This window comes from Molothrus aeneus, chromosome 13 (assembly GCF_037042795.1).
Source record: "Molothrus aeneus isolate 106 chromosome 13, BPBGC_Maene_1.0, whole genome shotgun sequence".
NCBI lineage: Eukaryota > Metazoa > Chordata > Aves > Passeriformes > Icteridae > Molothrus > Molothrus aeneus.
This window is the reverse complement of record NC_089658.1, coordinates 1,637,176-1,650,293: the sequence shown is the minus strand read 5'-3', so window position 1 is coordinate 1,650,293 and position 13,118 is coordinate 1,637,176. Positions and strand designations below refer to the sequence as shown.

At 52.3% G+C, this 13,118-nt stretch overlaps 1 protein-coding gene across 1 annotated transcript in view; it reads left to right on the top strand.

The window, feature by feature from the left end:
• The window catches only part of ALPK3 (alpha kinase 3), a 31,480-nt gene extending 18,850 nt beyond the window's left edge, over positions 1-12,630 (top strand). Inside the window, exons 4-14 of the mRNA XM_066558865.1 lie at positions 664-781; positions 1,787-2,786; positions 6,283-8,125; positions 8,977-9,124; positions 10,189-10,316; positions 10,576-10,611; positions 10,729-11,003; positions 11,331-11,419; positions 11,655-11,872; positions 12,073-12,121; positions 12,272-12,630. Coding sequence (XP_066414962.1) covers positions 664-781; positions 1,787-2,786; positions 6,283-8,125; positions 8,977-9,124; positions 10,189-10,316; positions 10,576-10,611; positions 10,729-11,003; positions 11,331-11,419; positions 11,655-11,872; positions 12,073-12,121; positions 12,272-12,593 — 4,226 coding nt within the window. The 3' untranslated portion in view covers positions 12,594-12,630. The remainder of the gene's footprint in view (positions 1-663; positions 782-1,786; positions 2,787-6,282; positions 8,126-8,976; positions 9,125-10,188; positions 10,317-10,575; positions 10,612-10,728; positions 11,004-11,330; positions 11,420-11,654; positions 11,873-12,072; positions 12,122-12,271) is intronic.
• The last annotated feature ends 488 nt before the right edge of the window (positions 12,631-13,118 follow it).

The following is a 13,118-nucleotide window of genomic DNA, read 5'->3' as shown; positions in this document are numbered from 1 at the left end:
AATCTGAACTAGAGCTGCTGGCAGTGAGCAGTGAGGGCTGTGGCTAGCACTGGTCCATATGGGGCTCACATGCTGATCCAACACCTCTGCAAGTGGCAGAGAACGTGGCTGTGTGCCCAGCCAGCCTGCCAGCCAGCCAGTCACACACATCATGATGTCATTCTACTGAAAAGGCAGGTGACATCTGTTGTCAAGTGACATTTGTAGGACACTGAGCTGACTGTGATGCAATCAAGGTTGTTTCTGTTCAGTGGAAAGTTTCAGATCAGCTTACAGGCTGTGACACTGTGCAAAATGCTGTGAGCTCCGTGAAGGGGCCTGTTCTCCAAGCATAGCCTTGGCCTGCTCAGAACATCCCTGGTCACATCAAAGTGACGGCATGCTCACCTTCTCCCAGCCAGTGTTACAGGAGACGAGCGTGTGATCCACTCCCTCTGTTCAGGAATGAAGTGCTGGGATTTTTTTCTCAAAAATAGCCCTATTCCTAGGAGTGATAAAAGTCTGAGATAAGCCCATTAAGTTTCCACTGTTTCTGTTGTGCCATTTAGGAACGTGGTGAGCCCAGAATAGCATCTGTCCTGGTGTGCTGCTGCTGATACCACGCTGTCTGTGCTGCTGTGTGGAATGTTTCACTCTCTGATGTCCCTTCCCTGTCCTCCCCAGGGTACCCACAGCCCGAGGTGACGTGGTACAAGGATGATGAGGAGATGGATCGCTACTGTGGCTTACCCAAGTACGAGATATTCCGTCATGGAAACCGCCACACCCTGCAGCTCTACAAGTGAGTAAAGAAGCTGCAGAGTGCCTGGGTTTGCTGATGATGGCAGCTCTGAGTGTGTTCTCAGTGGCTGGATAAGCTGTCAACAGTGATAGCCCCCCCCCACTACTTGGCTGGCCCCTTCTGCTCCCCACTTTGAGTTCAGAGCTGGCCCTTCCCCTCCAGCTGTGGCTCCCCAGTCTCACACCAGTATGAGATCCATTACTGCATCCAGGGATAGCTGCCATGCTGGAAGCAAGAGGAAGGGAAGAAGGAGCTCCTCTCTCTGGAGCCTTCCAGTGCTGAGCATTAGGGATGACGAAGGTGAGCAAGGGGAAAGCAATATCTGCCTCCAAGATGATGGTCCAGGGAATCGAGTTTCTGGAGAGCCAGGCACACCTTGAGTCCTGGATTTGGGATATCAGGTGTAGCCTGACTGAAAATGCAGAATATCAATGTTGCTGATAGTCCTGCCATTCTTGTGCTTCTGGTGTGAGCTTTTCTGCTCTCCCAGCTGTGCTCCAGGTGTCCATCAGAGGCTGGCTCACCTCTTCCAGGAGCAGGGATCTCTGTGGGTCAGGTGTCCTCAAGGGGTGACAATAGGGTTGCAGGCAGGTGCTTGTGGTGCCTGTGACACAGGGTGGGAGGACTTTGGTAATATGGTAGAGTAGAGGAAGAATAGGAATGTCTTGTGGGCTGTGTAGAGCTGAGAGGAAAAGATCCTGCAGAGGACTCTGACCAAGAAGAGTTGGGAAGCCTGGTGCTGCCTGTTCTCCCCACATACCAGAGTTACAGCCCAGGGTGGAGCTAGAAGAAATTTATCATAAAACTTGCTTGTTTGTTAATGTGGAGAGCAGGCAGAGCCAGGGTGGGAGGCCAGCCCAAGGCCTCCAGATGTCCTGTGGGCACCTCATGGGCCACATCTTCTGGACAATGTGGAGCAAGAAGTAGGAGAACATGCATGCCTGTGAGTCCAGCGGGCATCCTGAGGAGGATGGGTAGGTCTCACACACAGCTTTTGATTTCCAGGTGCCGAGAAGAGGATGCAGGCATTTACCAGGCCTCAGCTAGAAATAACAAAGGCATCGTGTCCTGCTCCGGTGTGCTGGAAGTGGGAACCATGACAGAGTTCAAAATCCATCAGAAGTGGTTTGACAAAATCAAGAGAAAGGCTGAAGAAAAGATGCAAGAAATAGAACAAGGAAAGAAACGAGGAAAAGAAAATGTGGAGGTGGAGAAGTTGCAAGGAATGAGCCCTGAACGGCTCCAGAGGAAGCGGAGGCTGGCTCGAGATCAGAACCTCCGGTCAGGAGACTCTTCATGGGAGAAGGAAGACACAGCAAAAGTGCACGTGGCAGATTCACAGTCCAGGTTACACAAGGATATTGCTGAGACAAAGGAGCAGCCACTCAGTGCGGTGCCAGGCTTCCCAAACAAACTGGTGGCACCTCTGAAAGCAGAGGTGACCACCAATGGAGATGCCACTTTGGAAAGTGGGGAGGAGAATGGGAACAACTTTCTCACATACATCTATGAGACAGTGGAGGACTTGGCAACCAAGCCAGGGGCAAAAGACTCTGCAGCTAAAAAGAAAAAGAAGGTGGAGGCTCCTTCAGCACCAAAGCAGGAGGTTTCTAAGCGAGAAGAAAGTGGGAGAGACAGGGCCAATCAGTCTTCAAATCCCAGGTTTGCTCCTCCTGTCCCCTTACGCAGGAATGCGCGTTTACGAGCAGCAAGCGATCAAGAAGTGGAAACCAGTCCAAAACTCAAAGAGCCTGGGAAAGCTGTGAAACAGGACATTAAACCTAATGATGACATGTACTTCTCTTTAAAGGACATGTATTTTGATAAGCAAGTGAAGCCAGCAGCAGGGAAGGAGGAGGTGGGAGCCAAGGACGAGGCCGGGAGTCAGGCTCCCCTGCAGCCTGTGGCAGCCAGCAGACAGACAGAGGATGCTCCACTGGCCTCTGAGGTGTTGGAGGGCCAGAGAGGCCAGCAGCCAGAACAGAAGTTGGAGGGAAACAAAGAGGTAACTAGGAGAGACAGCAGCCAACACAGGGGTGGCAACAAGAAAATATCTGTGCTGTGCATTTGTGTTGTGGCACTGGGCCTGGGAGGCTCCATGTACACCACGGGATCTGCTGCCGAGGCTCTGCAGGTCTCCACTGGTGAAAGCACCCAGAAGGGCTCTTTGGATTTTGTGAGCCCAGCCAGCAGAGCTTCCACCCCATCTCCAAGCAAATGTCAGCTGAGGTGGTGAGAGATGTAAGTCGGGGCCATTTGAGCAGCTGGTCCCGGTGGCCTGGGGCTCTCCGGTTTAATCAGCAGGCTGACCTCATGCGGAATGTTTTCAGATCAGGTCGGCAGGGAGCACTGAATGGGTATTTATAGCTGGCAGTGAGTGCCTTGTGATGGCATCTGCTCAGTTTAACAAGGGAGCTTTAGTTAAGGAGCCCCCCGTGCAGATGAGGTACCCTGTGAGCTGCACCCTCAGGGCCTCGAGTTTTGTTTACAGTGCAACGTGTATACAGTAGGTCTGGACTATTTTTTTCACCCATCCCTGTTGGGAAAACTCTGTTGGGAGACTCGTGGTGATGAAGTGCTAGGGCACAGCACCTGCTTCTGACCCTCAGAGCACCTCTTAGTCAGCTGCTATTTTTGTCACTTAACCTGAAGTATTTACCATGAAAATACTAGACTAGAAGCTACTGGACTAATTTCCCCCCATTTTTCTTTAATGACCCCTTCAATCATAAAGGATTCTCTGAGTCCAGTTTGCAGGTGCTGTCAGGATCTGGAGTTTGGGCTGTGGTAGGTGCACACGTTCAGCAAAGACAAGGCTCTGGGTGCAGCACCTCTCACTTGGTAGGTAATGCATGTATTTCAGAATGTGGAAAAATCCACAATGCATAAGGGACTGATGGGTGCTCCAGTGGAAACAAAAATCCCTTCTTTCTCTCTTAAATTGTTTTAGCCATTGGTAGGTGCAGCTTTGCTGGTAAGAACTTGCTGTGTTATGCAGTGCACACCTGGTTTCTGGCCTTGCTGCTGCACAGTGCTGTGAACTCATCTTCATCCTGACCCACCAGTATCACATACTGCTGCAGAAATTATTGCTGTTCAGGCCAGCCCATGGCAAAGCTATTTTTTTCTCCCCTCTGTGCTCATTTTAACGGCTCTAGCTCTCAAAAAAGATGGAAAAATGCTGGTGTGCAGCAGGCTTGGGCTGTCATCCCTGAGCTTTGACATGCATCAAGATTTTTTTCTCTTTAAAAGCCCCCCTCACAGAGGGAAAACTGTGACTTGTCAGCTGGTGTGCCTTTGAGGAGACAAAAGGGAATGCTTCTGATTTGAATTTGAATGCTTCAGCTTGTTGGTGCTGCTGGAGAAAGTCCTCAAGCTTTTGTGAGAGCAAATAAGCTGGTTTAAAGCCTTTAAGGCAGATTCCAGGCATGTTTCAGGATATTTTCACTCCTCAGGACAGGGGTTACTTGTCTATTTCTTTTTTATTCTTAAAAAAGAAGGGTCATAGGTGAGTGTTTTCCTAGCCTTGGGACATAACTGGGCCTTATGCTCAGGACTTCTCTTCTGAGCTGGATTTATCTGTAGCAAAATGCCAGAGTGTACCCAGGCTCTGAACATCATCCTCTACAAGAGCAGAGAAGAAACTAGTTTTGAATGGTAATCACTCTTGCCTAAATTTTAAACTGATGATTTGATTATATTTCTCAAATTTTATGTGTAGGAGCAGCCTCTAATGATGCTTCCTCCACCCTTCAATACTCATGCCCTAACAATTAGAGAAGGATTTGAAAAAGGGCTTGGAGTAGCAGGACACAGAGGAATGGCTTTCTACTGTCGGAGGGCAGGGTCAGATGGGATATTGGGAAGAAATTCTTGGCTGAGAGGGTTGTGAGGCCCTGGCACAGGGTGCCCAGAGCAGCTGTGGCTGCCCCATCCCTGGAAGTGTTCCAGGCCAGGTTGGACAGGGCTTGGAGCATCCTGGGGTAGTGGAAGGTGTCCCTGCCCATGGCAGGGGGTGGAATGAGATGGGCTTTGAGATCCCATCCAACCCAACCATTCTGTTCATTTGCTTGGGAAGGGGCTTGCTGAGGGAATGGTGCTACCTTTCCTCTTTTCCCCAAGCTACCAAATGAAGCAAAAGCAGCACAAAATAGAGATCTAAGTGCCACAGCCCTTCTTTCCCATGGTGTTCATTTTGGGGGGCTTAATGCTCAAGTCAGGAACCTCAGGAGAAAATCCTTAGCAGCAGAACCTCCAGGGTGGAGGGGGGTCCTGTGGTATTTTTGGGGTCCCCAGACGAGGGAAGGAAATGATGAATCTGACTCCATGTTCTTAGAAGGCTGATTTCTATTCTATTCTATTCTATTCTATTCTATTCTATTCTATTCTATTCTATTCTATTCTACTATACTAAATCTATACTAAAGAATAGAGAAAGAATACAGACAGAAGACTTAACAAGATCCTAATGAAAAACCTGTGACTCTCTCCAGTGCCCCAACACAGTGTGACCCTGATTGGTCATTAAGTCAAAACAATTCACATGTTGGATAAACAATCTCCAACCACATTCCAAAGCAGCAAAACACAGGAGAAGCAATGAGATAATATTGTTTTCCTTTTTCTCTGAGACTTCTCAGCTTCCCAGGAGAGAAATCCTGGGCAAGGAGGATTTTTCAGAAAGTATGATGGTGACAGGGTCCCATTGTGGGCATGCCCTGTCCCCGTGCCATTGTCCTGGTGATGCTCCCAGAGCATCAGCCTGGCAGAGCGTGCACCACGGTATCACTGCCTCTCCTACAAAAATAGACTGTGCTCCTTGGCTGGAGGATTGGGGCAGTTCTCCTCAGGATAAAGCTTGGCCATCCCAGCAGGCAGCTCGCTGACACGTCTGCTGCATGCAGCTGCGCTCGGAAACATTTGAGCTTCCCAAACGTCAGAGAAACAGAATGGTTGAATAGTGCTGATAACGTCAGGGTGTATGGTTTCCCTATAAATCATTTGGGCAGCCTCATCCTCATAGAGTGTAACATGCCAGCTGCCCCATCTCACAGTGCACATAGGGGAGCACTCAGTCTGCAGAAACAGCAAGGGAATTATGCAAGGTGTCAGCAGTGGCTGGTAAAAATGGGAAAGTTTCACTCTTTGGGAAGGCACAGAGTCAGAGGAGATTGGATTAAAAGCCACTGAATGATTTAGAAAGGCAGATCTCTTGCCTCTGTGCACAGCAAGGGTATTGAAAGGCAGAAGGGCTGGAGCTGATTAAAAGAAGAAACATTTTGTACAGCCTGACAGGTGGGACCTACTCCTGTGGGATGATGGTGAAACCAGAAGACCCTGGATGACAGAGTAACACTGGTATCAGGGTAATTCCCATGATTCAAGAAGTTGGGCAGTGCTGTATGGTACAAGTGGCCCACAAATACAAGTGCACAGACCCAGGCAGTAACATGATGCTAATTTCCTTCCTTTTTTTTTTTTTTTTTTTTTTTTTTAACTAGGTTGCAGCAAGAGTTGGACAGTCTCCTGGTGACCTAAAGCATCCAGTGTCCAGTCCAACCAAAGAGACCAGTCAGCAAGCCAGTAAGCTAGAGGAGGTCAGGAAAGAGGTGCCTGCTTGCCAGGAAACCAGGGGGGCTGTGAAAAGGACAAATCCTCGGTTTAGGCCTCAGGAGCCACCAAAGCCACCAGCACGTTCTCCAGACCACGTACAGTCTGGCAAGGAGCACCCACCCCCCAGGAAACAGGCAGAAAGACATTCCCAGGCTCTTGAGGACAGAGAGACTCAGCAAGGACTGTTAAATCAAGAGAACAAAAGCCAAGGTGGGGAAGAGTCATTGCTAAAAAATTTGACTCCTCTGGAACCTGGAGAAAACACTCCTCTTGAACAAATCCCATGTCAGACAGTCAAGGATGGAAAGAGCAAAGAGGCAGGAGCAGAGTTGTCTGGGAGCCATCCTGGTGTGAGGACAGGAGGGAGTGAAGCAGCAGAGCCATGTCTTGGGGCTGTGCACAGGGAGGCAGCAGGGACACCTTTGGGCCATCAGAACACCCAAAATGAAACGGCAGCTCCTGCTTCAGTTCCTCTTGCCAAGGAAGAGCTGCTTCCTGCTCCTGCAGTGAGGCCATCAGGGGCTCAGGAGGCACTGCTGGCATCTCACAGAAGCCCAGGGATGGAGGCCACTGCAGGAGAGGTCCCATCTGGAGCCCAGCTGCTGCCTCCTGCGAGAGGAGAAGCGGAAATCTCAACGACAGGTGGATCTGCCCCACGAGAGATGTTTTCAGCCATCACTTCAGAGGAGGAGAATGCCAAGCCAGTGCCCATGGGACCTCAGGGGAAGGAGGGAGGACTTCTGACAGCCACAGCTCCATGCCAGGAACCAGCAGCATCTTCAGGAACTTGGGAAGGAGTCTCTGAGGTTCAGCCACAGGTACCGCTGGTCCTGCCCGGCTCCGAGAGATCTCAGGAGATGTCTGTGGAGGAGAAAATGCAGCACAAAAACCTGGTTTCCTCCTTAAAGAACTACCTTCTGTTACTTCTAAAAATGTCAGATAGCAGTAAGGATGCCACAAAAAGGGACACTGACTCTGGGGACACGGAGCAGCCAAATGCAGGGGAAGGCATGATCCCAGAGATAGGCATTGCTGGCCTTAGCCCTCGCACCTCAAGGAAAGTTTTGGAAAAAGTACAAAACAACCAACTCTTCCAGACAGCAGAGAACTTGCCTCTGACCCCCAGGACATCCAGACGGATCACAGGAATGATTAATGAGGAGTTTGTTACCAGCCAGGAGATGCTGGCTTGCAGGCCTGTGCCTCCAAAGAGACGCACCTGGGGGGCTCCTGAGGCCGAGGGGCCGCCCCCGCTCTCAGTGCCCTCCATCGTGGTGGGCAGCATGCCCACAGCAGGAGTGGCTCCTCATCTTTCTGATTTGCCTCCAGTGAGCTCTGAAGAGAGCCCTGCTGACCCTCTGGCAGCGCTACCTTGTGCCACACCAGAAGAGCTCGCTTTGGGGGCCCGGCGCAAAATATACCTGCCAAGACCCAAACAGGTGGGGGTGGAAGAGGAAGCAGCCCCAGAGAGCCTGGGCCACACAAGAAGTCCGACTGTTTCACCACGGCAGTCCAGGAAGAATGCATCCCTGTTGCATTCTCCTGCCCCAGCTCCATCCTCTCCCTCAGAGCAGTGCTCTCCAACCCTCACGAGGAAGATGGCAACCTTGGAGGTTCCGAAGCTCTACGAGGAGCCTGCAGGTGACACCAGTGGTGACAAAGAGGTCCCTGGAGATGCTAAGCCAGAAGCACAGCCAGCAGAGTCCCAGAGTACTAATAACCCATTTAAAGGTGAGGGAAGAGAGAATCCCCATGAAGCTCATTCCCTTGTTGCCTGCAAAGGGAGCCAGTAATAGTTGGTGCCACATGAGTTTTGTACATTTGTAGGGTTTTCAGCATCAGCCTTTGGCTGTGTGAAAGCCAAAAGTCTCCCCCAAGAATTCTATCCCAGTGCAGGGAGGGATGAGGAATGCAAGAGGCAGCAGTTCTGACACTGGCAGCTGTCTCTTACAGCCTGGGCCTTTCCAGCCCCAGGGATCATAGAATACTCTTGGTTTTGGTCTCTGTATTCTGGGCCTCATCAAGCCTGATGCTGGCTGGGGATCCTGAGCTACCTGGTTGAGTGGAAAATGTCCTTCCTCATGGCAAGAAGTGGTCTTTAAAGTCCCTTCAAACCCAAACTGTGATTCCATGATTCAGTGGGCATCACAGGGCACACACTCCTCTTCCACGTCTGTGGTCAATGCTAATTTGATTCCTTGTGGCATTGAATTAAAAAATCCTGGGGTTGAAGGAACCAGGTGATACTTTCACAGGAATTAGCACTCTTGCAAAGTAAGGGTAACCATGATAAATCCCTACTTCAGTAGATGAATGTTTCCTCCAATATTCCATAGTGGTTTTCTGCCTTTCCTCTGGCCAGGCCTCACTGGGTATTGCTGCAGTGTTGAGCAAATTTGTACCACTTGTATCCCATCTCTTTATCCCAGTGGAGCTCTGAGACCTTCCCTGGGAAGGCAGAGTTACGCGTGCTGACATACACGTGATGCCCAAAGCCCTGAGCAGCAGTGTGGGTGTAGGCTGGCTGTCCCCAGAGCTGCAGCCAGCACTCGGTCTCACCACCCATCTTTTTGCACCCTTAGCTCCACAGGTGGTCCGTAAGATCAGAGCAGAACAATTCTCTGATGCATCAGGAAACCTGAAACTTTGGTGTCAGTTCTTCAATATATTGAGTGATTCCAAGCTGACGTGGTACAAGGATGAGATCCCTGTAGCTGAAGCCCAAAGGAGGTAACCTGTCAGTTCCACATTGTCACCTGTCACATCCTGCTCCTTGCCCTGCTGGGTTGAAGGTGTCACTCTTGCTAAGGCAGCATGGGAAGCTCAGTGCATGGCACAGTGCATTGTGCACTTCATCATATCAGTGCCCACGGAGGGAAGGATTGCCCAAATGGGGAGTTGCTGACAAATTTATCTTATTAAAGCTCCATCTGGAGTGTCTGCTTTGGGTACCCAAACCTTGGGGAGGGCAGAAAAGGTGTTATGCCCATCACAAAAATCAAGAGCTGGATGTGAACTGCAAAACTGGGGCCCCAAAGGATCCACATGAGGGTGGCAGCCTCCCAGCAGAGCTGGGATGGTCTTCCATGCAACCACTACTGGGAAAAAGCAGCTCTGGCTGTGCCCTCTCTATCCCTTGGCACTGCCCTTGCACAGGGATAGTTCATATATTGATAGTGCATACTCAGACAGCTGGGTGGCTGGTTGTATCCTTTGGGTCTACTATGAAGAGCAACTTGTTCTCAAGCCCAGAGGATTTGTGTGGGAACATCATCCACATCAGTTAGGATTTGCCTGATGCCATTGGTGGCCTCTGAGCTCCCTTTATAATGAGTAGATGGTAAGTTAGGTGATTTGGGATAGAAATTGTCTCCTGGGGCAGATATTTGACCTGGGGCAGATGGGAAGGAGTGGCCATTGCTTTCCAGCAAACCAGAGCAGAGCCTGCTCAGCCAGTGGGTCTCAGGATGAAGGTCCCACCTCTTCTCTCTGTGAAGCCCTGACCCAGCCTCACTCAGGCACAAGTATCTTTATCAGTCTGTAGCTCAATCCTGGCCAGATTTTGCACGGCTTGTCTGGAGGATAAGCATCTCTGTTAGTCCAGACCTCAGGGCAGGACTCCTGGTGCTGTGACATGCTGGGGGAGCAGCTGGGCGCCCTTGGGATGGCTTTGTTTGTAGCCTTCTTCCATGCCCCCAAGGGCAGGATGTTGCCCACCCACAGTGCCTGTCACAGGGCTCCCGTGTGGCCCCACCACCACACGGGGATGTGGCCATGCTCCATTTCTTTTCCAGTGCTGGTGATGAGGGCCAGGCAGCTTTGGCTGTTGTGCAGGCATCCCAGAAGGACTGCGGAGTCTATCGGTGTGTGATCAGCAACGAGTACGGCACCGACTCCACAGATTTCCTGCTCAGCCCAGAAGGTGAGGAGCCCTCAGCAGCCTCTCACAGCTTCCTGGGTGTGCTGTGGGGTGGTGTAGCCAACTGCAGAGAAGGCTTGGTGCCAGGCTGCAGTGAGGGAGCCTTGGCACATTCTGTAACACCACCTCTGTGAGGTGCTTCTGCCTCTGCGTGCCAGCTGATTCCCGCCATCCTGCCTGCCATCCCTAGCTGTGCAAGTGCATGGGGCAAGGTGGGATCATGGCAGGACTTTGACACCTCTTTGCTTTCTGTCTCCTCTAGTGTTGTCAGGATTTATCCTGCGGGAAGAGATTGAAGGTAAGGGCCACGTGATGAGCTGTGACTCTGCCCCTTGCTGAGTGGGGCAGGCAGCTCTGGGGCAGCAGCAGGATGTGCCCATGTTGTCCCCTCCTCACCAGCTCTTCCTCCCACCAGTTGGAGAGGAGATCGAGATGACACCCATGGTGTTTGCCAAGGGTTTGGCTGATGCAGGCTATTGGGGGGATAAGCTCTTCGGGCGCGTGGTGAGTGAGGACCTGGAGGTTGGTGCTGGTTTCCTGCGCAAGGCGTGCCGTGCCAGGGCCATTTACGGCCTGGAGCCGGTCTTCGAGTCCGGCCACACCTGCGTCATCAAAGTGCACAACTTCATCGTCTTTGGGACCAAGAATGAGAACAGCCTCGTCGAGAAGAACTATGATATCACCATCCAGGTGGGCATCCCCTTGTGGGCCATCATCCACCTTTCTCCCTCCCACCCTCCCCACCTGTGTGTGAGTTGGTCCCCAGACAGTCCTCAGTTCTGTGTCCATTTTTGCTATTTCCTTCCACTTTTGGAATGCTCTGGGGTGGTCTAGCCAGGGGGCTGGACATGTCCTTGCCATTCTTAGCTTCAGCTCTTCCATCTGAGCAATGTGGAGTTGCTCAGGACTTTCCCATCACCCTTTGACCACCAGGACAGGGAAACAATTGGCAGTGGTCCCAGGGAGGCAGTCGTGCATGATGGAACAGGTTCTTGACTCTTCTGTTTGCACTTCCAGGAATGTAAAGTCCAAAACTCCAGTCGTGAGTACTGCAAGATCTTTGCTGCTGAGGCACGAGCAGTCCCTGATTTTGGAGCAGTGCCTGAGTAAGTGATGTGCTGCAGCTCCACTGGCTCGATGCCCTGGCAAAGCATTGCAGGGGACGGTGGGAAGCTTCCCTGTGGGTGTTGGGGCATCCCAAAGGCAGTGCACTCTACTCCCACAAATGGAAGGGATACTGGGAGGAAGGCAAAAACCAGGGTTGCAGACAGTGGTGTGAATCTCCACTTGCAGAGGAGGGAGAGCTCACCATACTGACATTGTCTGTGAACTCCCACACAGGATAATTCCTCTGTACCTGATTTATCGTCCGGCCAACAACATCCCTTATGCCACGATGGAGGAGGACCTTGGCAGGCCCTGCGAGCAGTACTGTGTCACTGAGAGAGATGGCAGCTTGGTGGCACGAGGCACCTCGGAGATTGTGCTCAAATGCTGCACCTTCCAGCACTGGGTTTACCAGTGGACAAATGGAAACATCCTCGTGACTGACATGGAAGGTAAGGGGATCTCCTGTGTGGTGCCCATGGCCCATCACCCCCCTCCAGCCTGGAAAGAAAGAAAAGCCCCAGGAGGGGCTTGCCCTCCTGCCTCTCTCCCACCCCATGCCATGGAACCTTCTACCCAGGGCAATGGCCTGCCCTTGGTACTGGTGCCTGTCCTTCTCTGGACAGAGACTGGTTGTCCTCTTAAATTACAGGAGTGGGCTGGAAGTTGACCAACGTGCGGATCGCTACCAACCTGAAAGGGTGAGTGACTTCCAGCTCTGGAGCAGGGTGGCCCTGGCTGTCCCCAGCTCTGCCATGGTGGTAACCATGGTCAGGCTCCATCCTTTCCTCGCTGCCCTGGTGGGACATCTCCTGGTGCAAGGCAGGAGCTGAGGATAGCTGTGTTGGCAGGTACCAGGGGCTGAAGGAGAGCTGCTTTCCCTCCCTGCTGGAGCAGTTCCCGGCCACTCACAAGTGCAATCACTACTGCAACATCCTGGGCCTGAAGATGCTGGAGCCAGCCAAGCCCAAGGGCTCCAAGAGCCCCTGCCTGGGCAGGAAGTCTGCCCAGTCCAGCCCCCAGCTCCAGAAGAAGGTGCTGACAAGTCCTCAGAGCACCCGCAAGGCTTCTGTGAGCCCCAAGAGCTCCCGAAGAGCTGCAGAAACAGGGGAGGCCTCAACAGCCTGCAAACCCAGGTCAGGAGAGAGCAACAGAGCTGGCTGCCCACAGTAGTCAGAGCTGCTGCAGCTGAGATTCCTGCTCTGGCCCCCAGCCTGGGCCCAGCACGTGACCAGTGTGGGAAGGGAGGCCCTGGCAGTGGCCTTCTCCGTGGGGCTCCTGCCCGGCCCGCAGCGCTTGCATTGTGTGGTGTGTGCTAATTGTGAGTGGCTGGGCTGGGCCACGGGGGCTGTGAGGCACAGGCCACCTGCCCAGTACCTCTCTACAGGAGCTGCTGCTGGAGCCTGTGGGGCCGTGTGCCTCTCCACGCTCGGACTCGCTTTCCTCTCTCAACTTTCCACAGGCCTTCCTTAAGGCGGGGGCAAAACTTCTCCCTCGAGCTTTGCAGGCTCAAGGGAGAATGTCCTTGCCTGGCTCCCCAGCAAACTGGGAGTCCTGGACACCCTTGTGGTTCCCAGCACCTCATGTCCCTCTCTGTGTCCCCATAAAGTGACCGTGCCAAGCCTTGCCAGCACTGTCAAGGATGAGAACCCCACCAGTGCCCAGGCAGTCCCCAGTGCCCTGGCACACCCTTTTCCC